This window comes from Egretta garzetta, unplaced genomic scaffold (assembly GCF_000687185.1).
Source record: "Egretta garzetta isolate BGI_Z169 unplaced genomic scaffold, ASM68718v1 scaffold215, whole genome shotgun sequence".
NCBI classification, from domain to species: Eukaryota; Metazoa; Chordata; class Aves; order Pelecaniformes; family Ardeidae; genus Egretta; species Egretta garzetta.
Window position 1 is genome coordinate 5,646,288 of NW_009259719.1, and position 15,079 is coordinate 5,661,366.

At 44.1% G+C, this 15,079-nt stretch overlaps 1 protein-coding gene across 1 annotated transcript in view; it reads right to left on the reverse strand.

Annotated features, from left to right (window-relative positions):
- DNAH1 (dynein axonemal heavy chain 1) overlaps positions 1–15,079 on the reverse strand; it is a 71,667-nt gene that overhangs the window by 37,460 nt on the left and 19,128 nt on the right. The window contains exons 19-32 of the mRNA XM_035894624.1: positions 14,101–14,299; positions 11,994–12,247; positions 10,872–11,084; positions 8,903–9,067; positions 8,078–8,199; positions 7,407–7,512; positions 6,136–6,315; positions 5,305–5,445; positions 4,496–4,659; positions 3,884–3,997; positions 3,094–3,282; positions 1,897–2,002; positions 725–838; positions 259–408 (exon numbers count right to left, since the gene is read on the reverse strand). Coding sequence (XP_035750517.1) covers positions 259–408; positions 725–838; positions 1,897–2,002; positions 3,094–3,282; positions 3,884–3,997; positions 4,496–4,659; positions 5,305–5,445; positions 6,136–6,315; positions 7,407–7,512; positions 8,078–8,199; positions 8,903–9,067; positions 10,872–11,084; positions 11,994–12,247; positions 14,101–14,299 — 2,217 coding nt within the window. The remainder of the gene's footprint in view (positions 1–258; positions 409–724; positions 839–1,896; positions 2,003–3,093; positions 3,283–3,883; positions 3,998–4,495; positions 4,660–5,304; positions 5,446–6,135; positions 6,316–7,406; positions 7,513–8,077; positions 8,200–8,902; positions 9,068–10,871; positions 11,085–11,993; positions 12,248–14,100; positions 14,300–15,079) is intronic.

Below are 15,079 nucleotides of genomic sequence, written 5' to 3' on the forward strand. Positions count from 1 at the left end.
ATCCTAGGTGGAGGGAGAAGTGGGCAGGGCTGCTTGGCTCAACTGTCCTGCCATTGTAATACTAACTAGGACTGAAGATGAATGCAATTCCAGCCACAGGAGGAGAAATGAGCATTAGAAAGGAGGGAGGTAGAATGGGTATTGCGACCTTTTTGTGATATGCTATCACAAGGCACGAAGAGAACCATACAGGTACTTTCTGCCTAGGCTGAGAAAACCTTGCATTTAAAAAACATTCATGGACATGAAGGCCTCTACCTGGGTGCTGAGCTGCTCTGACAATAATTTGAATGTTGTGGTGATCTTCTTTGCAAGGACTTTGGCTTCATTAAACCCAAAGGAGTAGAGTGAGATCTCGGCAATCATGGAGTAATCTGGGACCATCATTGCCACAGGACGAAAGAGAGCCTGAAACATACAGTTCCAACACAAGATCAAAACACTGTTGTTTCTTGCTTTTTCTAGCAAACTGAAAAGTATCTATCCCAGACTGTTTAGAGGACACAGCATGAGTGTGCCTGGCACCTGTCAGGGTAGCATCCCTGCAGACTGCAATCTGAGGAGTGCCATTTACTTACAGATGTGATTCAAATCTCAGAACAATCCTAGAAACTTTCCAAAAGCAACACACCCTAATCCTTGTCATGGACGCACTGGTGGTCTGGGTGGATCCACCACCTGTATCACCCCTCTTCTTTCTGTCGATGCAGTCTGCCCTCCTTACCTTCAGGTTATCGGGCAGTTCAGTACGCCCAGCGTATCCTGGATTCATTGTGATGAAGACTGCACAGGATGGGACCAGTGGGATCTCTGTGCCTTCAAACATGAAGTGATCCACCTAGAAAATTAAAAATATGATCATCCTCAAAGAACAGAGCCTTGCCTGCAAATTAAATAATGTAGCAAAATCTTCCAGGAGGAAAACAATGGCTTTCAGTAGTTACATTATCAAGCATGGACACATACAGCTGCCCACAACTGTAGTGACTCAACCTGGTCCCACTGCAGGAATCCAGTATTACCAGCAATATTTTTCCGTTTAAGAAACTGGGCTCATGGAAGATTTACTGATAGGATACAATTTTTCTTTTTTGGCTCTTGAACAGACTTCTATCCCTCCAGCTGTAAACAAACATCTTTCCATTTATTCTGCAGTAGAGTTTGGACCTGAATTAATTCGTGGCAGAGAGGGCAAAGTGAAACCTAAATCCTTTTTAAAGCTGTGTAGGTAGTAATTTCAGATGGGGGATAAAGTAATGCAGAGGAATTCACGGAGAGCAAGTTTCTAATTCCAAGCCAAAGTCAAGGAGATTCAGGTCTTAACCCCTCCAAGTCTCCAGAGAACAAAGCAGAGGCTGGCTGCTAGACTGGCTGACAGCTGAGTCTTCCTGTAAAGCCAACAATTCACTTTATATTGCAACTCTGTGCATGTATAAGTGTGCATTTTTTGGCACATACTGGGTTTGGATAACACATTTAGAGAAAATGCGGTGCTGAGTAACTCATGGCTGAACACTGGCTGCCTTTGTCACAGCTCCAATTTGTATCAGCTCAGTGGATCTGTACTGGAGTGTCTCCCACACCAAAGCCTGCTGGCAATGCAGCTCAAGCTGAGACGTACTTCAGTCTGTGAGAGTGTGGGCAACCATGGCAGCACAGACTATGGTGAAGTTACAAAACCCACCCAGGATGCTGACTATGTAATGGCCTGATATGATGCGCCACAGCTAGGGCATCACTCCTGCCTCTCCAAACTCAAGTATGTCTGTCTGAGCTGTCTCTGAGCAGTGAAGCTGGTCCTTCATGAAGATGTATGCAAAGACAAGGGGACTTGCCTAGACTAGCTCAAGCAGAGATTTTTTTGTCTGCCTTTGCATCTACATGTTCATTACGTACCCTCTGCTGCTGTGCCTTCTGAATGGTTGTGATCTGCTGGGCCACCACAGACAGCACCTCAATATCAATGCGGTTAAACTCATCAAAGCAAGCCCACGCGCCAGAACTGGACAAGGAAGTAAAAATGAGAGGAGTCAGGAATATCGCACAGGAGCAAACTTGCAGTCAAAAGTTCAGTTAGACCTAGAAACTATAAATCCACATACTGGGGAGGCAGCACAGAGGCAATAAGTGAACCTAAAAGGCCCCTAATGTCCCACAGCAGGTAGTGACAGCCACAGTGTAGTGGTACAGTGGAAGGAGCTGCAGCTCCTCACCCCAACTACGCATCCCAGGCCGTGTGATGAGTGAGAAGGTGCATGGTCCCTTCAGGATCCCAGTAATGTCTGATCCTACAGCCTGGGACAAATTCTGCATGTTACAGATTTGGGCTTGGAAGAGGTATCATGCTGAATTCCTGTTTTGTACCTGAGCTATAAGCATAGAAGGTACAATTTAGACATCTCTTAAGTCCATTTTTCAGACCTTGGAAGACTATGTATAGTCAAGATCAGGACAAGCTGGAAGCATGTATATGAGGAAGGTGATCTTCCCACAAGGCATGATTTAAGAAGAAAGTTAAATTACTTACAAAGAAAACATCTGAGAAAAGAGTATCAGCTTTTGTTGGAGTAACTAATTGAGATTCACCAGTGTGCAACAGACTAATTGGACCAGCTCTGTTTGAAATGTAGAGAAGAGAGAAGCTTCTCTGAGAGGATCCCTCAGGGCTTAGAGCAGTCTCTCTTGGCTGCTTGATTTTGGATACACTCAGCAGATTCTCTCCTTCTTAAGATTAAGCAGCTTGTGGGCTGAATCTCAGTCCAACATATATGATATTAAAACAAAGGCCAGAGCTGGAAATGTTTGCACAGGTGCCTAATAGCGGATTGGTGCAAAGCATTTTAATTTTGCCTTAAATGAACAGGATTTCTCTCTCCCCCGCCATTACTTTTATTTTTTTTTTTAATTGGCTCAACTGTCCCTCCCTTCTGGCAGGAATTTTGTAACTTTGCTCATTCTGGAACACAGTAACGCTCTTACTAAGGCTTGGCTTTTTCTTTTGTTCTGCCATGAAAAATACCCACCAATTCCCAGCTGCCAGCAACCCTGTATCCTACCCACTCCTTGATAATGACACACAGCATTTCATTGTACCTGGCTAGTCCCTTGAAAAACTTTCCCATTGCCATAAAGTCGAGCTGGTCGGAGCAGTTGAACACTACAGTTTGGATTGCCAGTGCCTTCCCCAGGTCTTTTGTTGTTTCTGTTTTGCCTGTTCCTGCTGGTCCTGCAGGTGCTCCTCCAAATTTCAGGTGCAGAGCTCCTGTAAGCGTCAGATAACACCTACAACAAAGAAGAGACCAGATGATGAAAAGTATTTCTACTACTGATTTCAGTAAGGGAGACACATGACCTATCCAGCTGGAGACAGGTAGGAGTCCATCCTTTACTGTTCTGCAGAACTGCTTAGATATGCAGCACTTTGCAAAGGAGTTAGCTAGGTGGCCTTGATCAGTACTCATGGGTGCCTGGAAGGATAAATCCTGCCACCGGCTACAGATTCACTCTTCAGAAAAAGGACAGTTACAAAAGGGTAAAACTATTATTGCTGATGCATATGCCAGAGTATTGGATGCCCCTGTCTACTGGTTTGTAGAAGAGCTCCTTAGCTATCAGGTGGGCATTTTATATGAGTCAGAACACTACATTAAAAATTAGAAGAGTGAAAGCAATCAGCCTGAGCACTGATCAATAGGGACACAGTAGAACCAGTGGCAGGGTTTCCTATGCCCTCATCTCAAGTAGTCCTTTACAAACGATTTCTATTTAGATACATTAAGCAGCAAGACCAGCATGATCAGATCCTTGGTTTAATCCCCAGTGAGGCTGGTTCATCCAGAAAAAAAAAAAAAAATACTTATTACCCAGAAAACAATCTCCTTACCTGTCAGTGAGGGGCGTGATAACCAGACGGCCACTGTTCCCCAGATATTCATAGCCATAGATGAATTCAGCATTGACAGCTCTGATGTACAGGTCCCCCCTTGTCCAGTAGTACCTAGTGATCAGTGAACATGACATCAGAAAGATAAACACTGGCTGACAGAAAATACAGCAGCTCACAGAACTAGAGCCTGCAGATTTCGAGACCTGCATGTCATGGGATTTCCTTCTCGAGAGAAGAAAGGATAAGGTAACACAACAGGGTGGACAGGACTTCTCACAGGACCTGAAATTAGGCGTTATATCAAGTATCAAACTCCTTGGGCAGGAGCATGCCCTTTCACAGCGAGGCTGTGAAACACCATGGTATGGCTTAGTCTATAGTGCCAAAGTGGATGCCACCCAAACTAGGTTGGTCTCAGATGCCTTAAAACTGGCATCCTTAGCAGACTTCAATCCCACTCCTCATAGTGATGTTGGAGGCAACTAAAAAGAACACTGCTTACAGACTATGCAAACTCTCGTTTCCATTTGTCATGAACATAGCTGATGGGTAAGGAGAATGAAGACTGGCCAGGGAGGCCAGGTGAGGTTCAACAGCTGTTGTCTCTACCTGAGCTGGGAGATCCACTCGAAATCATTCATGCTTGTCACACTCTCCTCAATCAGCTTTGCTGCAACATCCTTGGCGTGGACCTCAATCACAATAAGGGCTGACAACACTGCTCGCTGCATCTTAGTCAATTTTCCACGGACCAGGGCAACCAAATTGCCCAGCTGGGTAAGGAAAAGAAAGTATTCTGAAGCAGTCCATATCCCAAAGACCCAGGCTGTACTAATGCAATGCAGTCAAACTTATGGCATGCTAAGTTCAGATCATAGGCTGTGTCCAGGCAACTTCTGCCTCTTCTCTTGTCAGATACACAAATGACTGCTCAGAAAGCAAATACTGCTCATGGCTGGCTCAGAGCTGACTTTTGTCTACATCATTACCACACTGAGGTGAAAAGAAAGAGTTAGAGCCACCATGAGGCCCAGAGCCGAGGACACCATATCTCCCAGGTATTAGGTGTGATTAGATACATGGAACAGATATGAAAGACGCAGTTTCACTTTGATTTCTACTGTCCATCACTTCAGTTCTCCCACACCTCTGAGTTCTTGGATGACCCTGGAGAAGTTCTCTTTCATCTTCTTCTTCAGGTAATGATCATATTATCAGTCCTGTACATTATTTGAGGTTTATGATGACAAATATCCTAATGATTAAGATGATAAGAACACAGGTTTTTTACCTGTTTTAGAGCTGTGCTATGCAGGGCTGCATCTCTGTTGTCCTGGCTGTATTTATAAGTTATCTAAGGTCTGATGATTGAAAAGTCGCCATCTGGCAAAATCTCACCCTTACATTCATCTTCATACCTGAGTACTCAGCTGTGGGAAAAGCCTGCTGGACAAATCTCCAGCTTCCAGAGCTTCAGACACTTCTTTTGTCCAGAAAATCTGGCAGCCAGCAATGACGACTTGGCCAGGCCACTGCAAGACCCATGTAGTACGTGGAGTCTTAAAAAAAGAAAGGGGAAAAAAAAAAGAGAAGGTGGTAAGATAATGATTTTTTTAATTATTATTTCTATGTCTCCCTGCTCTGAGATGAATCTGAGACACCCAAAAGGATCTTTCCCCTCCCCTGGCCTGTTCTAACTTTCCTAGTTTCAAATTTTTGGACTGAGTAGAAAACAGTAACAGAAATATCTGAGGCCTTTTCTTTTTTCAGTCATTCTCCCTCCCTAGACCCAAACAAATAAAAATTTAGATTTTCTAGTGGCATAGCTTTTACACAGAAACCAGAGCCAAGATGCATCCCCTGATGCATTGACTGAAACCAATAGTTCACAGTGCCTTGGCTGCCTTTACCAGCATACTGTGTGAGATATGAGAGCTGAAGAAGACAAAGAGGGTAGATCCTTATAAAGAGCAAGTTGCCCAGAGAGAGGAATAGAAATGGATTCACACAGGGTTGTTCTATGATACTGGGAAGCATTCTGTGGCTGTTAAGTGAATGTGCAGGGTTTGCATTCTTCTGGACCATTAGCTACTTGCTCAACTGCACATTCTGCACTTGACCCACACACAACTGGATTAAAGGTTGTATTTTAAAACTAGTAGAATATCACAAATTCATCACTGGTGACCTTTATGGCAAGCTTGGTACGAAGACATCAGAGTCCTGCCAGTCTGTGATAAAACTCTTACCTCTGGATAAACACCAATTGATCTTTCTATGTTGTCCCGTACACTGGCCTTCATGGATTTCTCAACTTCCAACAGCCAGTCCTCCACATTGTCAGTGGGATAGATGGGAACAAACAGCTTCACCTCTTCTCCTTCAGCAGAGTACATGTGTGTGATCTGTACGTCCTCCTGGAACAGTAGCTAACAGAAGAAGCACAACAGGAGATGTGAAGGAGGATTTCCTTTCTATCCTTGCCTTCCTGCCACTGGGGGAGAACCAGGCTGCAGTGGTATATGCTCATTATAAATCTGGCACTAAACTTGGTTGTTAATAGTGATAATAAAGTATGTGACAGGTGTGTAAAATGACCTACCCAAAAAATGGAGGAGAATTGTACGAAAACAAGAGATTTGCATCTCTGGTGTAACTTGAGTGAAGCAAATCAAATTATAGGTAGGATGAACATTTCTCATTGCCTGTCTAGGGTTTAAATTCTTGATTCCTGTTCAAATCATTTCCCTTGAGGTCAGTGTACCCGTTCTTAAGAGTAAAATTTTAACAGCTTCTCCAGTGCCCCAGCGTATCACTGAAAGTCCCCTTATTTATTCCAAAGGCTTTGCACCAGGTTTCCAGTTCAATTTCCTTTCTATTTTCCCAAGCTAATGACTAGGAGATTGGTTTTGGTGTCTGAGTATTGTGGTGGTGAGAGCTGTGACTAGCCATGGAGCCTGAAGTCTATTAGGAACAATAAAGAGGAAAAATAGCTGGGTTAACCCTAGCTCCTAAGTAGGGATGAAGGCAGAAACCTAATTCAGTTCAGGCTTGTTCACTCCTTGTCCCTCCTGAGACTGTCAGCAAGAGTGGGATTCCATCCTAACCAGGTGCCTGCTAGTAGACAGCTAAGTCTGTGCTATTTCTCTTGGCCTCCACAGTGGGATGGACAGACATCTCCAGAGGGAGTGTCTTCTCCTCCTAAGATGGGTATCTAAGTGAATTTCTGTAAGTCGCCCTTTCCAGATGCCTATTTTCCCCTCATGGTCTAAAAAGCAGTTGAGGGCATTCAGTTCATAGGCAGACATCTGGCTTTGAAATGTCTGAAGTGAGGTTGTTTGAATCCCACTCCAGGGCAGGCAGCATCTTGTGATGCCTGAGTACAGTTACGGGTCCCCAGGAGATATATTTCCACACAGCAGAATGTGAACACTCCTCCAGATCTCAGCATGCCTCCAAGTTCCCATGACACCAGCTTCCCAATGGTGGGCCAAGCCACCAGGGTGCTTGCTTTGCCTACCTGTGCAATGTTCTCAAAGCATTTGCGGAGGTGAGGTTGTACAGCAGTGGGATCTTTTGTCTGAGACAGTATTTCCAGCAGCTCATCATCTGAAAGGAAGTAGAACCTAGAAACATAGAGCAAGACATGAGGGGAGGCTCTCTTTATTGTAGCATCAGAGGCTAAGTCCTGGCAAGATAAGGAACAAGCCTATTGCTAGAGACACTGTTTCTGACTGCTCACTGATCTCTCTGTATTTGTGCAGGAGAGTAGCAGCCACAGTCCAGACATCTATTTTTCCATAGAGAGAGACTTCTCCATCTGCAGAAGTCAGTTATTCCCATGCAAAGTGGGTTTAAATAAGTATCAAAGAATAGAACTATTCTTTAAGGAGTAAATGACAGAGTTACACAGAGGTTTTCATTTTACCCCATCCTTTTAGCCAAATAAGGCATAGATATGCAATGATGCTACCAGACTGCCCTTATCTCACAACATTTGTGTCTGCCTGTTTTCTGCCCATCAGATGGCAGCATTGAAAGGCACAGCCTTGCTTATGTTTGCAGTCTCATGATAATATCCTAAGCTTAGATTGTTTTCCTCTTTCTTGGCAGAGTGAACTGGAGCGAACCTCTCCTTTCATATTTTCTGAATCAGGGAGTGTTATCCAGCCCACTGAAATTTGGGGTTACCTGGGAAAAGCTCTTCTCTTAGTCTCCAGATATTCACTCAGCCCTTTCTGAACAAGTTCAAGTAGCTTGTTACACTTTTGCAGGTTCTCTAGTAGCGTAGGATCAGGGCACAAAGAAATCACCTATAAACAGAATGGAGAACAGAGGAAGCATCAGTATTTTGAGCATGTGGGAGATAAGGCAGTGGAGATAATTGGGTTGCACAGTGATGCTACTGATAGGATTTAAGGGACTCATTCACAGGAGTACTTTCACAGGGATCTGGAGAGGTGCGAGCTTTGTGGGCAAGGAGGGGAAACAGCGCTTATGGATGTGACAAGCACATTTCTGGGTTCCCCTAAATACCAACATTTGTAATATGGAATACAAGTGGTGATGGAGTCTTGGGAAGTGGAGACTGGAGAACAGAAGAGTGCAGAGCACTGCTACCAGGACACAGAAACAGGTCAATACAATGGCTCTAAACAATTTAGAGTCAGTCTTGAGGAGGAATCAAAGGAGTTGTTTTATGGATTAGGATTGTAGCAGGGCTGGTTACAAGACTCATAGGACGTAGGGAGTCTGTGTGCTGAGAAGGTGGTTTTTGGTGGGGTGGACAGCTTGGTCCAAGGCATCACAGGGAATGACTCTGCCTGTTTGGACACCAGAATGAAAGGCCAAGTTCCAAGAGAAGAAACCTAGCACACTGCTGTGGGCAAGGCTGCATGGTTTATACAGCGCTGCTCATGCCCACGCTGTTACAAAAACGACTCAAAGGCAGTCCTTGTATGAGCACAGCTCCAAGGAGTTTGGGATACCTGCACTGGCTTTCAGCAAGGCACACACCTCAGGGTTTTCGTTAGCTTTCTTCATGATGTTCCTCCAGTCCCCATCCATGGCCTGGTAGCGCTGGCTTTCCAATGGGAGCTGTCTTTTGATGTCCTCTGACCTAAAGATGGGCTCCAAGTAGAGCCAAGAGCGCTGGCAGTTCAGCCATTCCTCTAGAACATCCTAGTGGAAAGCAAGAAGACCGTATCAGGACATTATGCTACGAACCTTCTTCTACAAAACCCTTCAAACTGTGCACCAGAATGGGTTAAAAAAAAAAGAAAAAAAGGAAAAGAAAAAAAAAAAAAAAAAAGAAAAAAAAAAAAAAAAAAGAAAAAAAAAAAAAAAAAAGAAAAGAAAAAAAAAAAAAGAAAAAATAGGTGATGTTGCACTTACACCTACCACAATTCTAAAATCTACCTGCAGTGTCAGGAGCTGGAATTTCCTTTCCAAATAATTAACAATTTCCTATCAATTCCCTTTGCTAACCGTTGTCGCCAGGCATCAGATTCAACACTCACTAGTTTAATGGGGGCAGTTTAGAAATACACGTAAGCCAATACTAAAGCTCAAAGGGACTCTGTGGTGCTAGGTCAAATTTCTATGGCTAGTGTTTCTGTATTTTACAGAAGATGGCATGTCAGCACACAGTAAGACGGGGATTTTATTTTGTGAAAAGAGCTTTTCTGGGGAAGAAGAATGACAAATAAAATACACCAGACTCTGGAGTTGTGTCATATCCTCTCTTCTGCCTGATGTACCTCAGCCCCTGCCTTGCCTAACAGAATAATCCACGAAAAGATCTTTGAACAACACTGAATTAAGAGAATAAATGGAAGTTAAACATTTAAGTTAGACACCAGACAGGAAACCCTGCTTGTCAGGCATTCGAAGGAGCAAGAGAATTAGGTTGGAAGAACATTATGCTCCTCCATCTTCAGGCATGGGAGATCAGAAGGTATGGGGAACTTGCCCAACATTGCAGAGCAGCTCAAGCCTTTGACTCCCTTTCAGATTGCCTTAGTCACGTGGTGCTATCTACCATTCCCTGAGCACAGGCAGCCACTTGACCTAGCAAGAGGTGGGGTTTTCCAGTAATACAATGGTGTTTGCCACACTCCATCAGCTGACCCTGATAAGCCACTTCCCAGAAGCACATTCATGGGCCTTTAGTGACAGGAATGAATGCAATAAAAAGAAGAGATAGGAAAGGCAGGGTGAAAACATGGACAACATCACAGCCAAAACCACACAGTAAATAACTGAATTTCCCCATGTCACCTATTGCCTTAGGGATTAGAATAGCATTTTTGTATCCTCATGAGACAAGGCTAGCACTCTGGCAGCCTATGGCCCAAGCACACCCAGATGGTAAGCACCAATAAGCAGAGTTATGAATAACAGATAACAATGCTGCTGTACATCAAACCCCAGCATTTACACAGAGTTCTCCAGCCAGATACTTGTATTGGAATTTTTCTCCTGCAGCAAAATGCTATTCTGCTGGCTGAGTCCAGCTGGGTGCTGAGAATTCGGGCTCTGGTCTGATGAAGAAGTGCTGGCACAGTCTGCCAGATCCTGCTCTAAATAGCAGTCTTCCACATGCTTCCACTGAGATCTAAATGATTTGCATGGGTTTCACAGGGCCTGTAAGAATCTGTAAGGTCCACTTAGTATAATATGATTACAGATGCCAGTTAGATTATTCACAGCAATGGGAGAGTCCTGCCCCCTCCAAAAAATGTTGCAATAGGCAGCAAAAGAGTTGGAATTCTACCATCGTGGAATAAGGTTCTGAGTTTATCCCCTCTTTAATTATTAGAGTCAGAGGGCTTTGACAGGCCCTCTTCCTCCTTAAGGACTGATACTCTCTTTATAGTTGTCCTCCCAGTTCCTTAGCAGCAACTGCACAGTGTCCATGTTCGGGCATGGCAGCGTGGCCCAGCTGCCTGCCTTCACCTCATGTGTGCAGGTAAGAAACCAATACCTGTGTCATCTTCAGCTTATTTTCCCATGTGTTCATCCTCTCCTCAAAAGGTTTCTTGAATGGTGAAAAGGACATGCTCTGAACCATGACAATGTGATCCTCCAGGAGCTGGGAAGCTTCATCAGTGTTTTTCAGGATAAAGGTATCTGTGTCTTTGTAAAGCATCACAGTGAGTAAAACTGAGTTCCACTCACTCTCCATCTTGTTGAGTGCCTGGAACAGAGGGACAAGCAATTTAATTTCTGGATACAACCTGTGTAATGGTAATTGCAGCTTCCACAACTCTCTTAATGCCCCTCTGTTGCAAGTGACAAATTTTTGCTCTTGGATTCCACTGGAAATGGCAGCTGTCTATTTAATGCATGATACACACAGCAACAACACGTTTCCTCTGCATTGCCCATGGACTCAACACCTCAACGCTGTCCTGAAAGGGACACCTTGAGAGGAAAAAAGGCCAATTTCATCTCCAGGTCCATTTATGCTACTAGGTGCACAGAGGCTGCCAGCAAAGAGCCTATTAATGTTTATGGCTAATGATGGCTTTGTGAAAGGGGCAGCTATCTATTGGGAACTCGCCTGAGATTTCAGAGAACAAAAGCTGCCAGAAGGTAATGACTTTCAATCAAGACCATCTTAGGTCATATGCGAACTGGTGAACTGAAGCTGAAAGACTATCTAACCTATGAATCTCCAGAGCCAGCAAGTCTTCCCTGTGCTTTTACTTTATTAAAGGATTTTCCACCTCTGTTTCTAATCACAGCTAATCTCCCTGACATAAGGTTTGAACAGCAGAATGCAGACAATCAATTTATTTTAACTTAAATTGTCACTAATCCCACAGTGAGGTGTGAGACCCAACCAGTGGATCAGCACAACCATCAGGCAGCACTGTTATGCTGTAATGGGAATTCTGCACAAGGCAAAATGACTTCTTTGAGTGTGGGAACTCAGTTGTGTGGCCATTGCTCCCCTCTCTAAGGGCAGCAGCCTTTTTATTGTGCTGCAGAATGCGTTTAATGCTCTAGGACAACAGGAACATCACCCAAGGCAGTGACTGCCTGCTCAACAGAAATGTATTTGAGAAGCAACCAAAGACGCAGCAAGTCACTCTCTCCTCACATTCTCAATGGCGTATTCCTTGCCAGCCATCTCAGCCACTTTGGTAATGCTCTCGATATGGTCCAGCAGGTTCATGTCTAAGCAGCGACCAACTGTCAGATTGGGTTCCAGCTTGATATCAATGTTAATATTTTCTGACAGCATCTTCCAGTGCCGGTTTTTCATACCAGGATTGTGCAGCCCTTGAATTAAGGGGACGTATGGTCTGAATTCTTCAATCTTGTCTCGAAACTCCATTGCCACACCCTGGCAGGCTTTTAGGGAGAAAAACAGAAGAACATCAGCAACAAGTGTGCAAGGAATTTGCATTAGGGAACTTCCTAGAAGTTGTCTAAAGCCTGATGCGCTTGTAGACACATAGTATGGGGTAGGTAAGCAGCAGGAGAGAGTACTGGAAAATGCAGGGTGAATTAATGAGGACACAAAAGCACGCTTTACGTGGCTACTAAGCAAGGATTCAAGCCCACTCCCAGAAGCAGACCTGCCTATTAGCCAAAAGTCCATTACAGACAAGTCCATGCTAAGCAGAAGTGTGTCTTAGCCTAGAGCTCACCAAAAGATGAGAAGCAAACAAATTTAATTCCTTAATAGAGGCCCAAGCATGATGAAGCCCCATCTGCCAATAGATATTTTAGAAGCTCTAGTCATCATTTCAAGGTCTTCACTTCCTGAACAAGATTGCGCTGTGAGTTATCTCTCGCGCCAGCTCAGGCTATCCTAGAAGATGGACACTATACGTAGGAGCTAGAAGTAGGCCAGGATCACAGCCAGCTATGGAAATGGAAACCATATAGGAGAGGCCCTGCCAGCCTGTGGTCACATTAGAGCCAAAGGTACCTCTGCCTCATAGGAAGGACAAAGTCAAGGAAAGGTTTTTGCTCTCTGGGGGCACCTTGGAAGCCCACGTCTCTGCACTGGTCACATCCTGCCATTTTTCAGATTGTGCTACTGCAAGCAGAGCAATAGGCAGGCAAAGAACGTAGGACTTGCTTCCTTTCCAAAATCTGGCTGCAGCATGCGTCTCCTTTTATTGCACCCTGCATGCCTGCACTGCACACTGACAGCAAGGATGTGACCACCTCAAACTCCCTGCTGGGTGGTATGCAAAGACACAGCAGACTCAAGGACGAAGCATGTATTTTACCAGGTGCCAGGGAATATTGCAATGAATATGAGCAGGTATTCTTAGTATTTCTGTTTACCATAATGATTCATACTTACTCACGCATCCACTCATCACCTCCTCCATTGGGGCTGATTCATGGCATTGTTTAAGAGCGAGTTCAAGTTAAAAAGGATGAATCAAAAATCTCCCACTGCAAAATATATTTCAATCTAAGCCATCTGGCAGGAGATTTTAGAATTAGCTCTAAGGAATGACCAATGCATCTCTGAGAATCGTGGAATGGGAAGTTAAGCTACAACTGAAGTCTCAATTCCAGCTTTACTAGGAGCCATGATTAAAAGACCTTCATGTGAATTGCAAGGGCTAGATGCGATCATCTAAACTTTATACACATTCAGACAGGAAGGAAAATGGTTATTACATTCCATGGATCATTTCCAGATTTTGCAATTTAATTTTGTTCATAAAAAAATCAAGATCTCTTCTGGCTTTCCATTAAATTAATTGGTCAATAGAGAAAATAAGATTGGCCAAGAAAAGAGCACCTGGAAGACCTAGATTTAAGTTCCTTTGCTGCCTGACTTGCATAAGGGCTTAAACCCACATGTCTAGCCACTGGGCTATATAGTAATTCTCTATGACTAGTCTGGATTATTTTACTTTATATAAATGAGTAAATATTAACTGCAACATAAGAGGGTGGCTTTTATTTCAGTACTGTCTTGGGAATTAGGTATAAAAGAGATTTGCAGCCTGGTTGTTTCCATGCCAAACTGGTACTTCAAGCAGCAAACTAGCATCTAGATGTTAGTCATAGTTCCAGAAAAAAAAGTGGAAAATAACTTTGCTAGCATTTTCTCAGCTGGCTCTAGTACACACAACACATCCATGTGACATCCCAAGAATCCCTGTTTAGAGCATTCTGTGACATTCCTCACATCAAAATGCCCCCCAACTTCCTTTCTCCAGACTGCTATCTACCTGGTGAGTCCTTGAACAGCTTCACGCATCTCTGCATTGTCTTAAGTGAGTCACTGACATTCTTTTCTAGCTGCTCAGCCTCAATTTCCACAAGAGGATCATTCATCCAGCTCTCATACCACTGCATCCAGTCCGACACTGTAGTCCAGAGATCATAGTATGGCTGGAAGTCCTTAACCATCCTGGATAGTGTACTGTACTTTGGAAAGAAAGAAAAAGCGAGCATAAGCAACATGTGTATTCTCCTCTGGATGATGGCTTGCATTGTCAAAAGGCCAAATAAGGCACAATTCGGTTTTGAATCTCAAGCAAGCAATGAGAAAATGTGTACATTCTCCTGAAGTATCAGAATAGCTGGGCTTTACACATTCAGGCCAAAATGCATCCAGTGGGGCTGTGCCTGCACCATGTTTCTGGCATGGAAAGCACTCTCTCCACTTGTCTCTACAAATGCTCTGCTGCAGAATGAGATTTTGATGGGCAGTCCACACATGATCAGTGAAAGCACACACTGCACATCATATCAAAACTCGTCTCCTTATAGAGAAGGGGAAGTAACCATAGACTGAGAGGTAGGAAAGGATAACGTGAACTCCACTTCTACTCTGCAGCCAGACTAGGCTGGACATGGATGACAACGATTCATAGCAGCTGAACAGCTACAGGCAAAATGAGTGTTTGCAACTTCATAAACTGTTGCCTTAGGAGAACATGCTGCACTCTGAGCCCAGCCAGCTGCCTGTACACCACTACACAACCATTCACATCTATATAACCGCAGTAACAGCCTTACAGAAATTGATGCATCTTAACTGCTGCTTCAAGACCTTCCCCATCCAATTCCTCCTCATTGACATCACGCAGATGCGAGTGTGGGCACCCAAAATCTCTTACAGAAGTGGCAGTATTAGGCCCATGAACAGCCTTCCACATTCACGTGGGATCAGCTCTTCTGCAGCACAGTGGAGTGATGGAGCAG